Raw genomic sequence first — 16950 nt, 5'->3', positions numbered from 1 at the left:
CTATCGAATGTACTGTGCCTCAAAAAGAAAAGTTTTCTTTTTGTATATTTGTTTCTCTCCTCTTTTCAAGGCACAGTTTAGTGTTTCAGTATTGTTACCTAAGAAACGTTTGTTCTCCAACAACTCAATATTAATAACTCAATATTATTCACATTGAAATGACACAGAGGGTTTTGGCAGTGAGTTAACTGAGGGGGGCACTGTGGCTGGGTCTAATCATGTCCTGTTCTCAAATCACTTTCCACACACAATAAAGTACATTGCCTTCAGTTCTGTCTTACAGCAAGGTATAAATATCAAGCAATGCTCCTTGTAATAAAGTGATTTGTGTACAAACTTCAAACATAGTCTTATAAAAAGCAGCTAGCGTAACAAGAATTTTCTTTAACCCAAGTTTTATTTTAATACGGTTTGATGAGGTTTGAAGTATTTTAGTTGCTCTTTCGTATCACTGAATCATAACACTGGAGCCAACCTACTGGTTGAGCAAGTCTAACAACAGGCACCTTGAGCTCCAAAGGTCTATGACTTGAAATGTTTTTTATTTATTATTCTTGAAAAACAAAACTTTTAAGGGGAATTGTAGCGGGCAGGTGAGTGCGGGGAGGGGGGGGGGGGGGGGGGGGGTGCGGGCATGCAAAGGTTCATTGACCTCGGGCAGTATTTTCTGGTTTTGGGGCAAGTGCAGCTGGAAAATCCTGCCCCTTACGTCTTCCCCTTTAAAACTTATTTTGTATCTCCTTAGCTCTCCCGCTCATTACTTCATCCAATGAACATGGTCCCTCGATACTCTAGAACCAAATTTTTAATGAGTTACTATTGAATGACCATGCCTTGCTACACTCGCCTCTTAATACTCTGAACAATTTATCAGAGTGATCAACAATTATTTATCATTTTAGTTCCCCTGCATTGTGGCTTTATAATGTAAACAGAGGCCTGTCTGTGAGAGGTACAATGCTATTTAAGTTGTCTTATCACATAAAAAAAGCAGCTTATTTAATCAGTTGCACAGTGATTGACAATGTTGAAGGGAAAAATAATTTCTGGTAAAAGGGAAAAGGACGTCTATCATTTCCTATTGTATTGTAGTGTTCTAGGGTAGGATCTTCCTGTCCCACCGAAGGCAAGGGGTTCCCCAGCGGGATGGGTGAACCTCACAAAATGCTGTAGACATCGATGAGACTGGAAGATCCACTTGGTAGCCAGTGATGAGCCATTTCCACTGCCATGAAATGAGTCATGAGTGGGGCTGGAAAATCCCATAGTCTTTGTGCATTTTGCATTAAGCCATCTTTATTCTCCATTGGGAAAATCCTACCTCATCTTTTAATGCACAGGCTAGATCCTGCCATTCTTCAAGCACATGGTTCAGGTTGATGGTGTTGAGTGGGATTCTAACTTCACCAATTATGTCGTGCTTGGAGAATCTGTTGAAGTCATATACCTGCATCACCACAGTCTTCTCAGCCACATCAGCCTGGCTAACCTATGAGGTAAGCAAAAGAAGCTCTTGAGTGAATTAGAAAAAATGCGAGAGCATGTCAGCTGATGAGAATTTTCAATGCAATCATCTGTACCAATCCTGCTTTCACATTACCGTTCTCGGGCAAACTCAGCTTGTTATTGTCCGGCTGGAACTCACTCCAAGAAAGATGGCAACAAGCTTGTTTGGCAGCTTATTCATTGAAACCTGTGCAAGGCTCAGAATCTGAACCTTGACATTCTCACCCTCGCAGGACACAAAAAAGCAAAGGTCGGGGTAGTCTGAAAGCTACAAGAAAGTCAGACTTTCAGAGCAAAAGCTTTTTTTGATACTTTATTCCAATTCAATCCAATCAAATCAAATCCAATTCAGAGTCCCAACAATTTGAGATATTCCTGATCCAAGCTGACAAGACAGAGCTCTCACCTCCTGTCCTGGGCTTGATCTACATGATCCAAGCTGATTGGAGTAGGTGTGGGTCCTCCTCCAAGGCTTGATCTAATTTGCATCTTAGCCAAAAGGTCAAGATGCCGCTTTAAAAAATTGCTTCAAATGAAGCTAAAATGTAACCTAATGACTTCAACCAAGTACAGTATGTCGATACTACACTTGATCTTAGCCAAAAGGCCGAGAAGTTCCAAATAATGTTACGTTTAATTTGCCAACTGAGACAACTGCCACAATTCTCCCATTCGCACCTGCCACTTTTCTAGCGGGTCTGGCCAGGAGACACGCATTTGCAGCCTTCAATGGCGATTTGAGCATGTGTGGGGAATGCATTTGCATCTCCCAGAACTGGCAAGCAATCGCCCGCTAGACAACGCTGGAATCAGGCAGGAAAGTCATTTAAATCTTTTCTTAATCTATTTTAAATACATAGAATTGCTAATTATTGGGACCTTTCAGGTCCCGATCGAATCCCCCACCCACCAGCGGGGTTCAGACTAGCTCGGGGAGCCAGTGGGAGACCCCGCTGGAACAAAGGAGGGGCAATCGGGACACCCCAGGGGATGGGCAGCAGGGGGGTGGTGTTCCCTGGGCGTGGGCACCCAGACAGTGCCAGTCTGTGCCCCAGGCACTGCCCAAGAGGCAACGTGTCCATGCCTAGGGGGTACCTTGGTACTGCCCTTCAGGAATTGGGCAGTGCCAAGGGGGCGTGCCCTATAATGGGTGGGGTCTAGGCACGATCAGTGAGGGTGAGCTGCTTCTCGGCATTGGGATCGGTCTGAGATGGAAGGAGAGCAGCAATTGGGGCAGGTTGGGGCGGTGGTTGGTCTGCTGGGGGAGGGGCTGCCTCCGGAGAGGGGGCGGCCTGCCCATTGAAGGGTCTGACCCTGGGGTGGTCTGTGGGGAGGGGGTCTGCTGTGGTGAGGGGATCGCCACTGCTGGGGGATGTGGCCTGGGCATTGGGCTGCTCCGGGAAGGGGTGGGAGTCCCCGGCTGGCCAGAAATTGAGCTGGCCCAGCAAACGGGAGTTGGACAATTTGAGCTCACTGTGCATGCGCAGAGCTCCAGAACTGTCAAATAAGCTTATTTGATGCACATAATGCCAGAAATTCATTTCACTCAGCTTGCCGAAAAAAAGGGTGGGAAAATCTTCTGCATTCCCGTCCATTGGACACTTGGGTTTTTTTGGGGAGAAGATCGCACCCAACATGTTTTCTTACAGATAGATTGAATCCATTCTCATCTACTGGTTCTTTGAGAAACGATCTGAAGAAATTTCCATCTATTCCCTACAATTACCATAATTAGACAAAATTTCTTGTGAACCAAAATCTGTCCTTATTCCTGATCTCAACCGTCGTGGACCAGTTCAATGAAAAATGTGTAGGACAATCTGTTAAATGTTTTACTGTACCTTGAAAACGAAGCGTTCTTTAAAGGTAGGATTTAGTGTTCGTCTGTAGACTTTAGTCTCAAATTTCTGCGTCTTTTCTGGGAGAAGATACACAATGACATAAGGATCAGATGTTCCTCCAAGATCCATGGCCTTTAAATCCATTGCCTGTACAACTCCAACTGTAATCTGCAAGGGATCATAAACAAAGGGAATATAAATTAGTGATTTCTTGGATCACAACTTGATGGAACACTTATAACATTATTGCAGCTTTCCACACCCAAATCATACGTGCTAATAATTTAAAAGTTTGTTCATTAGTGTCACAGGTGGGCTTACACTAACATCGCAATGAAGTTACTGTGAAAATCCCCTCGTCATAACACTCCGGCATCTATTCATGTACACTGAGGGTGAATTTAGCATGGCCAATGTTCCTAACCAGCTTTTGGACTGTGGGAGAAAGCCGGAGCACCCAGACGAAACCTACGTGGGCACAGGGAGAATGTGCAGACTCCACACAGACAATGACTCAAGACTGGTGCTGTGAGGTAGCAGTGCTAACCACTGTGCTGGCCGATAAGGGGGGAACCAAGGGGGATTTGGACAGATTGCCTCACCCTGTCAATTCACCCAGGATGAGGAAGACACAAGTACACTCCCCGCATCCAATAGAAATTTTGGAGGCAAAAGAAAATGGAAACAGAGCTGACACCGCGGGTCACAGCTAAAATTGAAAGAATTTGCGTCCCAACATATCCCCAGATTACCATGAGCAAACCATGAGAGCTCTGTTGAAATTCTTATGTTATTAAATAATTTTCTATGAGTGCAATTTTTTTGTCCCTAATGTTTCTCTTCCCCCATTCTGAAGTGCTGTAATCTAGGTCCAGAAACTCCTGACATCCTTCATTTCCTCAACTAAGTGACAATTCTACATGTGCAAATTATGATAACAACTGTTTAGTGGCATAATTGACTATCAAAGCACGACAACTATGCATGAATATATCTTTTACTGATTTTTACATAATATGTTTACAAGTGTATCACCGGATCGTGTTCAGGAGTAGAAGTCCTGATTGAATTTCTTCCCACCCTTCTCATCTCAAAATTGAAAAGATGTATTATGGTTACACAACGTTGTGTATTCACAGAGCAATGCAGAGATACCACTCATTTTAAGTCTACAACAGTTAATAATACTTTAAAATATCTCAGCAATCAGAAGTTTTCTACACACATATTCACAGCTTGAACTTCTGAACTCCTTCTAGAAGTTTCTGTTTACTTTAGCTCACAGAGGATACACCGAGACTTAATCAGACAACACAGTGAACCTATATCAGTCAATAGAAGAACTTAATCAAATGCAGATCAACAAAACCATTGAAATAACACACAGCTATTGATGCAGGTGAAATCATATTTACCTCTTCTTTCTTAGAATCATAATCTAAGGAATATTGTAATTTTCCACGGTTTTCCTCGACTCCGTCCAAGTCTTCCATATCCGGCTGCACCTGTGCAAAGCACAATGCAAAAGGCTGATTAGCATAGAGCGAATCTATCTTAACCAGAAATGGTTGGTCCCCTGACAGCAACTTTTGGTATCCACACATTTACAGTAACATAGAGAAATCCAGAGGTTGCTACTCTTCCGTGGGTGCACTGTTGAAGTCCCTGCAGACAGAAATCACTAAAGTGATGAGAACTTCTGCTTTCATGTGAAACATCACTATATGAAACCTTAAATCATAAAAAGCAAGCAGGCAGGTCCAAAAAGTAGTTAAAATGGCAAACTGTATTTTGGCCTTTAGAATCATAGAATCCCACAGTGCAGAAAGAGGCCATTTGGCTATCGAGTCTGCACCAACCACAATCCCACCCAGGCCCTATCCCCATATCCCTACATATTTACCCACTAATCCCTCTAACCTATGCATCCCCGGGACACTAAGGTGCAGTTTAGAATGGCCAACCAACCTAGCTGGCAAATCTTTGGACTGGATTGTAAAGAGGCTGGAGTTTAAAAAGAGGGAGACCTTGTTGAAATCGGACAGGGTGTGGTGAGGCCTCACCTGGAATACTGCATACAGTTTTGGACATAAAATATGATATAGTAATATTGGAGGCAGTCCAAAGGAGATTCACCAGGCTAATTCCTGGGGTGAGAGGGCTGTCCTATCAGGAAAGTAAATAGCCTGAGTCTGTATTCCCTGGAGTTTAGAAGAGGGGCGACCTTTTTCAAACATATAAGGTCCTGAGGAGACTTGACAGGATGGATGGTGAGATGTTCTCACTAGTGGGAGAGCCTTGAACAAGGGGACATAGCTACAAGATAAAGGGCCAGTCATTTAAAATGGAGCCACAAAGAACTTTCTTCTTGCAGAGGCTGGTGAATCTCTGGAATTTTCTGCCCCAAAGAGTGGTGAAGGCTGGATCATTAGCAGCATTTAAAGTGGATGAGGATAAATATTTGCTAGATCGAGGAACAGGATTATGGGGAAATGGGACAGAAAAGGAGTTGATGCCAGCATAGATCAGCCATGATCATATTGAATGGCAAGACAGGCTTGAAGAGCCTGGTGGTCACCTTCTGCATCTATTTTCTGTGTAAAGTTACATCTCGGTAATAAGGTGTAAGTTATGCTGGAATTCTATCCCTCCCACATCCCTAGGGGCAGGCAGGTATAAAATTGGGTGGCATGGGAGAGAGGCACTTGCTTCCACAGGCATTTCACTGGTGGTGGGGTAATTGTCATACAACTCATGCACCCTTGTACCATTTAAGGGCCTGAATAGGCCAATTAATTGCCATTTAAAAGCTTCCTCCCACCGGCTGCTGGCATTTCACCAAGTTGGGGGGGTGGTGTTCCCCCATTATGCTGGTCCCAGCAAAGCAACCTCAGTTACCTGGTTGTCCAGCCTCCTCCATTGTCATGGACTGACTACTATTCGCCATCTGGAAGTGGTACACCTTCCCACATGGGAGCAGAAGCCGCTACCTCAGGCAGTTTACCCTCCGACAATTGTTAATTGATTCCCAGTGCAGTAGCATTGGATTTGTCCATGATTTTTCAGATGTTCACTTCCACCATGAAAAATTCCATTTCTATGTTCTGAACTAGTCATATCTATTGCTGAACAATCCCTTTGCACCTAACAATCTAATTTTATATTTTTGTAATCTCAATCCTTTTCTATATGATAAAACATTCCATTAGGTTTACAGTACTAAAATATAAGTTTATATTTCAATGTCCAATCTTGATTTCATTATTTGTAAAATTTATGAAAGGTGAAGGATATAGGCGCATTTTGATATCTCTAAGAATTCTGTGATTGGCAGCTTAACCTGCTTAAATATATTCACTGCTTCTGAATGCCCAGAGTTCCCTTTGATTTGGTGGCAGATTCAAATTAATGTCAGACAAGTTGAAATCCACACCACAGAGAATGCTGGATCTTATCTTTCTTTCAGTCAACTGTGGCTCAGTTGGTAGCAGTGAATTTCAAGATGGCAAACCTTAATTAATGAGTGTCCTAGGGATCAGTGCTGAGGCCGCAATTATTCGCAATTTATATTCATGACTTGACTTGGATGAAGGGACCAAGTATATTGTGACCAGATTTGCTGACAGTGCAAAGGTAGGAAGGAAAGCAAGTTGTGAGGAGAATACAAAAACTCTTCAAAGGGGTACAGTTTATTTAAAGGGTTAACGTTTGTTTATTAATGTCACAAGTAGGCTTACATTAACACTGCGATGAAATTACTGTGACAATCCCCTTGTCGCAAGACTCCGGCGCATGTTCGGGTACACTGAAGAAAAGTTTAGCATGGCCAATGCATCTAACGAGCATATCTTTTGTACTGTGGGAGAAAACCTGAGCACCCAGAGAGAACTGACGCAGACATGGGAAGAACATGTAGACTCCGTACAAACAGTGACCCAAGTCTTTGCCCTTACCCACCCCTCCTTGATAATCCAAATGCACCAGTGGGAGTGGGAATGGGGGGGATAAAAAATCTAGTTCATTGTTATTTGTGGGGTCTTGCTGTATGCAAATGTGCCACTGCAATTTATTGCAGAATTTGTAAGTTTCTAACTGAATTTTAATGAGATTATTGGGCACTGTTAACTTATTCCAGCTGGGGCTCTTGATTCATGACCATAAGTGAGTTCTTAAGTAAAAATCCCAGCACAGCAATATCGCATTGAAATCAATAACTAAGTTAATGGGTAATATATATTACTGGATGTTTGCAAGGAAGGGAATGGTATTTTGTTTTGGACAGGACTAAAAATGTAAAATAATAAACTAGTCTTCCTACAGCAAGGAATCAATACTTTATATCCTAAATGGTACGAGATTTCTTAGATGTGGGAGAACTGCTTGGTACATCAGAGGGCAACTACACTATTAGACACTTTTACTGCTGCATTCATGCTGACATTGAATAGCATTGATGTAGTAATGAACACAAATGCATTAGTACTACAATATTTCCATATCATAAAATACACTAACGTTACTGCATTCCTATAAATATAGAAATGTTCCATCCTGTTCATGTAGCAGTATTTTAGGATACATCAGAGCTTCTAGTCTTCATATACATACTGTATATATTGTTTATACATTAAAATGAAACTTATTACTGTCCTATTCAAGACATTAGGGTGACAAGGAATGGGACAAAATAGATGATAAGCTTTTTCATCTTTGGAGAAAGTTTAAGTATTAAAATCCCTATCTGTTCAGAGAAAAATTAATCTCAGATAGTTTAGTGTTAAATACTGATTAGCTTATTGCCTAATGTCAGATATTATGACAGATGGGTATTACAACTGGCCTCTGCATGTGTTAACAAGAAATCTGTGAGGAGGAGGTGGGGGAGGAATGGTGAGCCTTAATTCCCTGTGAAGATTCAATTTTATACATCACCGCAATGCTCTGATAAGTCATGACATTTTCAACAGATGGATGTAGTTTTTAGTAGAGCGCATTGTGTTCTGATGTATAGTATCTTCGACAATCATTGGATCAATTAACAGCTTGATGGAATTCAAGGGAGATTACATTTAACCAAATTCCTATTCTGTTGTTTCGAGTGTAAAGGAAGCAAATTAAGGTGAACTGTATTTCACACTTCTTCCACTCCTATCCCAAAGGAACTGAGCATGGTTTCAAGAACACCAGTGTAACTCTTTGTCCAACAGGGCTTTTGACCAGCCCACCATTTCCATTTTCTGTAAACATCAGCACCTTTAAAATTCTGTTGCACCTATCCTATTCTGCATAAAATCCTACTCAACAATGACTCCTCTCCTTGCCAACCTGGACCGAATCCTAGTCCCTCGCCACCTCAAAGAACTATCATCGAATCCCTGCATGCAGAAAAGGCCATTCAGCCCATGGTATCCATACCGACTCTCTGATCCAGTATCTTACCTCTTCCCAGCCCTACTACTCCTTACATTTATCATGGCTAATCATCTAACTTACACATCTTAGGACAGTAAGGAGCAATTTATCATGGCCAATCCAATTAACCTGAATATCTTTGGACTGTGGAAGGAAACCAGAGCACCTGGAGGAAACCCACGCAGACATGGGTAGAATGTGCAAACTCCACACAGACAGTGATCCTCTAAGGCCGGAATTGAATCCGGGTCCCTGGCACTGTGAGGCAGCAGTGTTAACCACTGTGCCATCATGCTATCTCAAATTTGAAATTCTCACTTATGGTTAAATCCCTTCATGGCCTTCTCCTTTCATTTTTGTTTGCTTTATAGTGCAGTTTTCTGTTTAAAAGACACGATGTAAACACAATTTCATGTTATTGATAGGATTGGCAAATTCTGATCGTACAGAAAAGATAATTTGTTTTGTATGAATTAAAAATCAACGTGTGTTTCAAGAAAATATGCGTTTTATAAATTGCTACAATAGAATTGTTCCATTGAGGGTGGAACCTGCTGGCAGTATAATTCCTGCAGCGAGATGAGCCATTGTCGTGAAGTACTCACCAAACTTGCAGTAGTGGAGCCATTTATGCTTTTCATGTTAACCTGCTCTTTCTTTTTCTTCTTTTTCTTTTTGCAGCAGCATTTCACACAGATACAGATGACACAGATGAGGATGACCAGGCCCACCCCTGCAGCAATGGCAATCAAGGCCCATTTTGGCACTAGATAATAAACGAGAGAAGAGAAAGAGAAATGAATCATGAGATAAAAGAATTTATCAAATACAAGACAATGAACACTATCTACAAGATGCACTGCAGCAATTCACCAAAGATTCTTAGACTACACCTTCCAAGCCCATGACCACATCCGTCTGGATGGACAAGGGCAGCAGATACATGGGAACACCATCACTTGCAAGTTCCCCTCCAAGCCACACACCATCCTGACTTGGAAATATATCGTCATTCCTTCACTATTGCTGGGTCAAAATCCTCTCCATAATGGCATTGTGGATCAACTTACAGCACATGGACTGCAGCGATTCAAGAAGGCAGCTCACCATCATCTCCTCAAGGGCAACTAGGGATGGGCAATAAATGTTGGCCAACCAGCAATGCCCATATCCCACAAATGAGCTTTAAAAAATGATTCCATGAGCATGGTTATGGCAGGTTGTTACTTGATTAGTCTGTGAGACAGCTCTCCCAATTTTGGCACAAGACCCCAGATGTTTGCAGGGTAAAAAGGGCTGGGTTTCCAAATGTCCTTTCCAGTTCTTAGGTCAATAGTGGGAGGTCCATCTGATTTCACTGCTTTTCGCTTTCTTTGTAGCAGTTGGATACAACTGAGTGGTTTGCTAGGCCATTTCAAAGGACAATTAATAGGCAACCACATTGCTGTGCACCTGGAGTTACATGTCAGTCAGACCAGGTAAGGATGGTAGATTTCCTTCCCTATAGGACAGTATGAATCAGGTTGGATTTTGTGACAATTGGCAATTAAACGGCTTAATGGGCTAACTGCCACTTGTAATCATGCCTCTGCCCTCCCCATCCCCTGCATCACTATCCAGAATATTTAAAAATAGCCTGAAGGTGCAAACATGCCAACAAACAAATGGCAGCAAATTGCAGATCCCTTTGCTTCCAATACAACATTCACATTCGTTTAAAACTTCAGTCCAAGATTAAGTTAAAATTACTTAGTTTATCTCTCAATTATACTCGACCACAGAGAGGAAACATACAGCATTTCTCTCACTCCTGTTCACATAAAAAGATATAATTTCCAAATATATATGAGGTAGCACAGTGGCACAGTGGTTAGCACTGCTGCCTCACAGTGCCAGAGACCCAGGTTCAATTCTGGCCCAGGTTACTGTCTGTGTAGAGTTTGCACATCCTCCCCATGTCTGCGTGGGTTTTCTCTGCATGCTCCAGCTTCCTTCCACAGTCCGAAGATGTGTGGGTTAAGTTGATTGGCTATGCTAAATTGCCCCTTAGTGTCGAGGGGGTTGGCAGGGTAAATACATGGGGTTAAGGGGATAGGGCCAGGGTGGGATTGCTGTCGGTGTTGGCTCGACAGGCCTCCTTCTACACCGTAGGGATTCTATGATTCTATATCCCTGGTCCCTGAAAAGGGAGCTGGATCTGAGGTATATATTCTCTAAATCTCACATGGATGTTTCCATGACAGGCAAGTCACTTATGTTTGGGGAAATGCATCCCAGCGCTAATCCTCTAAAAGCAGTTTTGTGGTTTCGGACAACACAAGTTAAGCTTGCAAGCACAATTGAGTTTAATAACTTAATTGAACAGTACTGAGAAATACACAGAAAATAGTCACCTCAACTCCCAAGAGCAGATATACAGCAGTTTTTTACAATATCTTCTCAAATCTTTTATCTTCTTCTCTAACTTTATTTTTTCTGTTCTACAATTAGCAAGTCTGTACTGTTTTAACAGTCAATAACTATACCCCTGGCATTTAGACTGAACTAGCTTTGCTGTAACCATATCTCTAGAGTTATCCAGTCATCATGCCTGTATCAGTCTGCAGACAAAGATTATTTGGTCATGTATCCACTTTCTACGTAAATAATCAGGAGACTATCAAACATTCACATAGACTTTGCAGCTTTATCAAAGCGAACAGGCTTATTGGATTTCACTGGCAAAAATTGATTCAGTTTTCTGGAAAAAATGGATATCAAGGTAACAACATATTGACCAACTAAACATAATTTCACAGGCCCACAATCATTTCCCAGTACAGCAAAATTATGCTATGGGAAGACAAGAACAATTAGCATGTCACATAGTAGTTCAAGCATTGTGACGTACATATTTAAACAAAAAAATTCATGGGATATGGGCATCACTGCTCAGGCCACATTCATTGTACATCCTTGGTGGTGAGCTGCCTTGTTGAACCGCCGCAGTTCATGCGAGGCTAGATTCACGATGTTCATTATGTATTGAGTTCCATCATTTTGTCCCCAGAAGCAATGATGGACCAGCAACAAGTCAAGACTTAGAGGGAACTTACAGTTGATGGTCTCTCCATACATCTGCTGCCCTTCTCATTCTAGGCAGCAGATGAGGCAGGGTAGGAAGGTGAAGCCAAAGAACCCTTAGCAAGTTCCTGCAGCCCATCTTGTAGATGATACATGCAGGAGAAACAGTGTACTAGTGAAGGAAGTGAATGTTCAAGGTGTTGCAGGGTGTTTTGTCCTAGAAGCTTCTTGAGCTGCATTAGTCTTGGCAAATGGAAGTGTTTCACCACACTCCCTACTTGCACTTTATAAATAGTGGACAGTCTTGGAGACTCAGGAGGTGATATGATTCAAGACAGATATTGTTATTTGGGACAGCGTTCACCAATGATCTTGAAGAATAATTTGCATCTTTTCCCCTCAAGATGCAGAAATATAGGCTGCAATTTTCCAGGGCAGGTGAGGCTCGCAGAATGGAATTCTCCGTTGGCCTAGGGCAGGAGAGCCTTGCCCAAGCGAGGTCATAACATCCTGGCCATAATTTGCCTTGCAAAGCAAAAAAATGCTTCTCTTGATCCTTTTAGTTGATTTTCAAAATTATTAGAAGAAAAAGTACAACACAAATTTCAGAAACAATATTTGGAAAAAATTTTTCTCCAGTGACTCTTCAAAGAAATGGAGTGATTATGCATCCGTATGCATCTCTGAAACCTATATTTAAACATGATCAATAGCGCTGAGCACACACAACAACCTACAGAGACTTGCAGCTGACTTAAGCTCCTTCCATGTAATAACTGTTTTATGTTCAACCAGTCTGTTTATATTCTTAATTTCTTTTTTGATTCTGAACTGATCTTGAAACCCCATAACATTCATTAACTGGCATCAATTTGTGATGGGGTTTGTGATGGCAGGATCAGGGGCCAATAATGGAAGTGTCCCCTTACCCCATTCTGCCCAAGATCCGAGCAAGGCGATCTGCTTGGCTTCACCTCCATCCCTGAACTCCTTCTACCCATCAAAAATTATGAATAAGCAAGAATCCACCTTTGAGTAGACAATAATTCTAATGAGATATGGATGGGTGGGCTATCACCCACGGCTTTACCTACCTCCTGTAAAATCACAGACAGTAAGAAGTCTCACAACACTACATTAAAGTCCAACAGGTTTATTTGATAGTAAACGCCACAAGCTTTCGGAATGCTGTTCCTTCGTCAGGTGAGTGGAGAGTTCTGATCAGAAACAGGGCATATAAAGATACACACAGTTTACAGAATACAGATTGGAATGCGAGTCTTTACAGCTAATCTGCTATTCAAGTCTTAAAGGTGCAGACAATGTGAGTGGAGATAGCATTAAGCATAGGTTAAAGAGATGTGTATTGTCTCCAGATGGGACAGTAAATGAGATGTTGCAAGTTCAGGCAAGTCATGGGGGTTACAGATAGTGTGACATGAACCCAAGATCCCAGTTGAGGCCGTCTTCATGTGTGTGGAACTTGGCTATCAGTTTCTGCTCAACGACTCTGCACTGTCGTATGTTGTGAAGGCTGCCTTGGAGAACGTTTACCTGAAGGTCAGAGGCCGAACGCCCATGACCGCTGAAGTGTTCGCCAACAGGAATGGAACAGTCTTGCCTGGTGACTGTCAAGTGGCGTTCATTCATCCATTGTCGCAGCTTCTGCATGGTCTCCCCAACGTACCATGCCTCGGGACATCCTTTCCTGCAGCGTATCAGGTAGATAACATTGGCTGAGTTGCAAAAGTCTGTGCTGTGTACCTGGTGGATGGTGTTCTCACGTGAGATGATGGCATCCATGTCGATGATCCGGCATGTCTTGCAGAGATTGCTATGGCAGGTCTGTGTGGTGTTGTGGTCACTGTTCTCCTGAAGGCTGGGTAGTTTGCTGCGGGCAGACCAATGTCTGCTGCAAACTACCCAGCCTTCGAGAGAACAGTGACCACAATACCAACAGCCCTGCCATAGCAACCTCTGCAAGACATGCCGGATCATCGACATAGATGCCATCATCTCATGTGAGAACACCGTCCGCCAGGTACTCAGTACAACTCTTGCAACTCGACCAACGTTGTCTACCTAATACACTGCAGGAAAGGATGTACCGAAGCATGGTACATTGGGGAGACCATGCAGACGCTACGACAACAGATGAATGAACACCGCTCGACAATTACCAGGCAAGACTGTTCCCTTCCTGTTGGCGAACACTTCAGCGGTCATGGGCATTCGGCCTCTGATCTTCAGGTAAACGTTCTCCAAGGCAGCCTTCACAACATACGACAGCGCAGAGTCGTTGAGCAGAAACTGATAGCCAAGTTCCGCACACGTGAAGACAGCCTCAACTGGAATCTTGGGTTCATGTCACACCATCTGTAGCCCCCATGATTTGCCTGAACTTGCAACATCTCATTTACTGTCCCATCTGGAGACAATACACATCTCTTTAACCTATGCTTAATGCTATCTCCACTCACATTGTCTGCACCTTTAAGACTTGAATAGCACATTAGCTGTAAAGACTTGCATTCTAATCTGTATTCTGTAAATTGTGTGTGCCTTTATATGCCCTGTTTCTGATCAGAACTCTCCACTCACCTGACGAAGGAACAGCATTCCGAAAGCCTATGGGTTTGCTATCAAATAAATCTGTTGGACTTTAACCTGGTGTTGTGAGACTTCTTACTGTGTTTACCCCAGTCCAACGCCGGCATCTCCACATCAAATCACAGAAAGGCTAGGGATGGATGGGAATGTGGCAGGAGGCCACGAGGGCAATTTTACTTGCTGTGGAGAAATCATAAAATTCTGCCCATGATAATCAGACACGCATGTGTCATATAGTACAATAGATTTGCTTTTAAAACTGAGATTGCAATTGGATCTTGTGTGAGGCTAGGATGTGACAACAATGTGTTAAATAGCTTGCTGCAGGCGACAGCAGCTATTTAAAGCCACTGCATCCATTGACCTCCCAGGAGGTCAATTTGTAATTAGCATCGTGTTGGGCTATAAACATTTTGCCCTCTTTGTTATTTAATGTGCAATGCTCAAAAGGCCCAAAGATATTGTGAAACTCTGCTGGGAGAGTCATAAGTTGATCTGTTATCAACTTGATGACAATTGAATTAATTGCAATCTAAAGCACGCACGAGTGTAGGATTTATTTTTCACAAGCATTGTTCTCCAAGATTAATTTAATATTGCTGATTAACTGCAATCGTTCCTGAACACACTAAGCACTAGAGTTTCCCAATTAACACATCGACATCAGATTTGTTAGCTGGAAGCATTGATCTGTACAGTGATTAACTCGTGTATGACAGACTCATGACTCAGTTATATCTTTGGGTAAAACCTGTTTGAGGCCCACTGATGGTTAGAAGCTAAATCTAGCTTGTTATTTCTGATCCAAATTATGCCTCATGATGGAATATAGTGGAGCAGCCTTGTGACTAACAAAACCAAATCTAGCTTCTTAAGTATAATCATTACCTCATAGCATGATCAACAACTGCAGGATTGAATCTTAGCCAATAGGTACGTACATATTTATTGGCGTCCAATACTCTTCCTTCACACAGAAAGCATTAGGTCAGGTCATTAAATACACTCATCCTGTCAGTTATAAACACACACTAAAACTATGGGACAAGCCCATGACCATCAAAGCTATAACTAGTTTCATGCACTTAACACAGATAAAAGTAAGATAAACATGCATGCAACAAAAGATTCTCAGTCTCTTGGAGCTCACTGTTTGGGAATATTAAGAGCTTTACTTCACAGTTAAGCTCTGCGATTAATAAAATAATCCACGACATAGGCCAATTCTCTGTCCCTGATTTGTCTCCTATTCCTTTAAATGGAGAGGTAAATCACAACTGAGAGAAGGCACACGAGAGAATACAGCATAATACTTACAAGTGTGAAATAAGAGACAGCTTATCATTCCATGGGATGACCCCTACCCTTCATGGCAATCACTTGTGACATTTGTTAAGTAATCCACTTCACAGAAGTTAACTCCCCTTTTTGAAAGGACCCTATTACATCCCTGTGAGCATTGATTTTATGCAGACGTTAACTGGTTACCCGCTAGGGTAGTTTCTGTGATGTGGAACAAGATGGTCTCTAATCTTTCATGTCCTGATTACAATGAATCATAGAATCCCTACAGTGCAAAAGAAGGGCATTCAGCAAATTGGGTCTGCACCGATAACAATCCCAGGCCATATCCCCGTAGCCCCATATATTTATCCTGCTAGTCTCCCTGACACTAAGGGGCAATTTAACATGGCCAATCAACCTAACCTGTGCATCTTTGGATTGTGGGAGGAAACTGGAGTATCTTGAGGAAACCCACACAGACACGAGGAGGATGTGCAAATTCCACATAGACAGTGACCCAAGGCTGGAATTGAACCTGGGTTCCTGGTACTGTGAAGTCACATTGCTAACCACTGTGCCGCCCTTTTCACTCCTTTGAAGGTTGACATGTTTCACTATTTCTCGATTCCCTAATTCTTTTTTTTAGTTTGCTGTTACAGAATGCTTCAGTACATTGGACTCAGAGAAGCCAATCATAGTAAGAAATTTCATTCTTAGATAAATTGGAAAGGACAAGGATATGTAAGTCATGGCTTTCAAATACAGTTATTTCCTCTTCTCCCTTCCTTTTTTTTGCCGCAACGAAGAAAGTAACCAAACACCTGAGCACAGACAAAGAAGATCCCTCATTGTAAAGCCAGGTTTCATTGTGTTCTGCGCATTCTGCTTATTGCTTCTGGGTTTACTGCAGCTGAACTGGGTTAACAGGAAACAGGACAGCACTTGCACTCCTGTATTCCAAACTTTTTCCTACGCATACCTCTACTAATATTTTTGCCTCTGTCTACAATCTAACTCAATCCTCTTCATGCTTATACTTCCTCAAATTGAAGTTCACAAGGTTATATTTACATACTTACATGGAATTTTGTTGATTAAATGGGAAATGATGTTTCCATTTCCTATAGTGGCATTGGTTGGGTGGATGGTGATAGATGGCTTTACAGAAGTGGTTGCATTTGAGGCACTCATTTTTTCTTTGTTCTTAGATGAGATTTATGTCAATGACCTACAA

The 16950-nt window shown here is 42.2% G+C and overlaps 1 protein-coding gene and 1 non-coding gene across 2 annotated transcripts in view; both read right to left on the bottom strand.

The window, feature by feature from the left end:
• Nucleotides 1-16950, bottom strand: part of syt8 (synaptotagmin VIII) — a 79126-nt gene that overhangs the window by 14911 nt on the left and 47265 nt on the right. The window contains exons 2-6 of the mRNA XM_080190288.1: nucleotides 16796-16944; nucleotides 9365-9525; nucleotides 4763-4852; nucleotides 3348-3515; nucleotides 1322-1489 (exon numbers count right to left, since the gene is read on the bottom strand). Of these exons, the coding sequence (XP_080046414.1) occupies nucleotides 1322-1489; nucleotides 3348-3515; nucleotides 4763-4852; nucleotides 9365-9525; nucleotides 16796-16907 (699 nt within the window). The 5' untranslated portion in view covers nucleotides 16908-16944. The remainder of the gene's footprint in view (nucleotides 1-1321; nucleotides 1490-3347; nucleotides 3516-4762; nucleotides 4853-9364; nucleotides 9526-16795; nucleotides 16945-16950) is intronic.
• On the bottom strand, nucleotides 1927-2125 carry LOC145344676 (U2 spliceosomal RNA). The gene has a single exon (XR_013886960.1). It is a non-coding gene; the product is annotated as a U2 spliceosomal RNA (small nuclear RNA).

The sequence above is a fragment of the Carcharhinus amblyrhynchos genome, chromosome 6 (assembly GCF_965287045.1).
Source record: "Carcharhinus amblyrhynchos chromosome 6, sCarAmb.v2.hapA, whole genome shotgun sequence".
NCBI lineage: Eukaryota > Metazoa > Chordata > Chondrichthyes > Carcharhiniformes > Carcharhinidae > Carcharhinus > Carcharhinus amblyrhynchos.
Note: the sequence above shows the minus strand (reverse complement) of the source record. Positions and strands in the feature narration are given on the sequence as shown.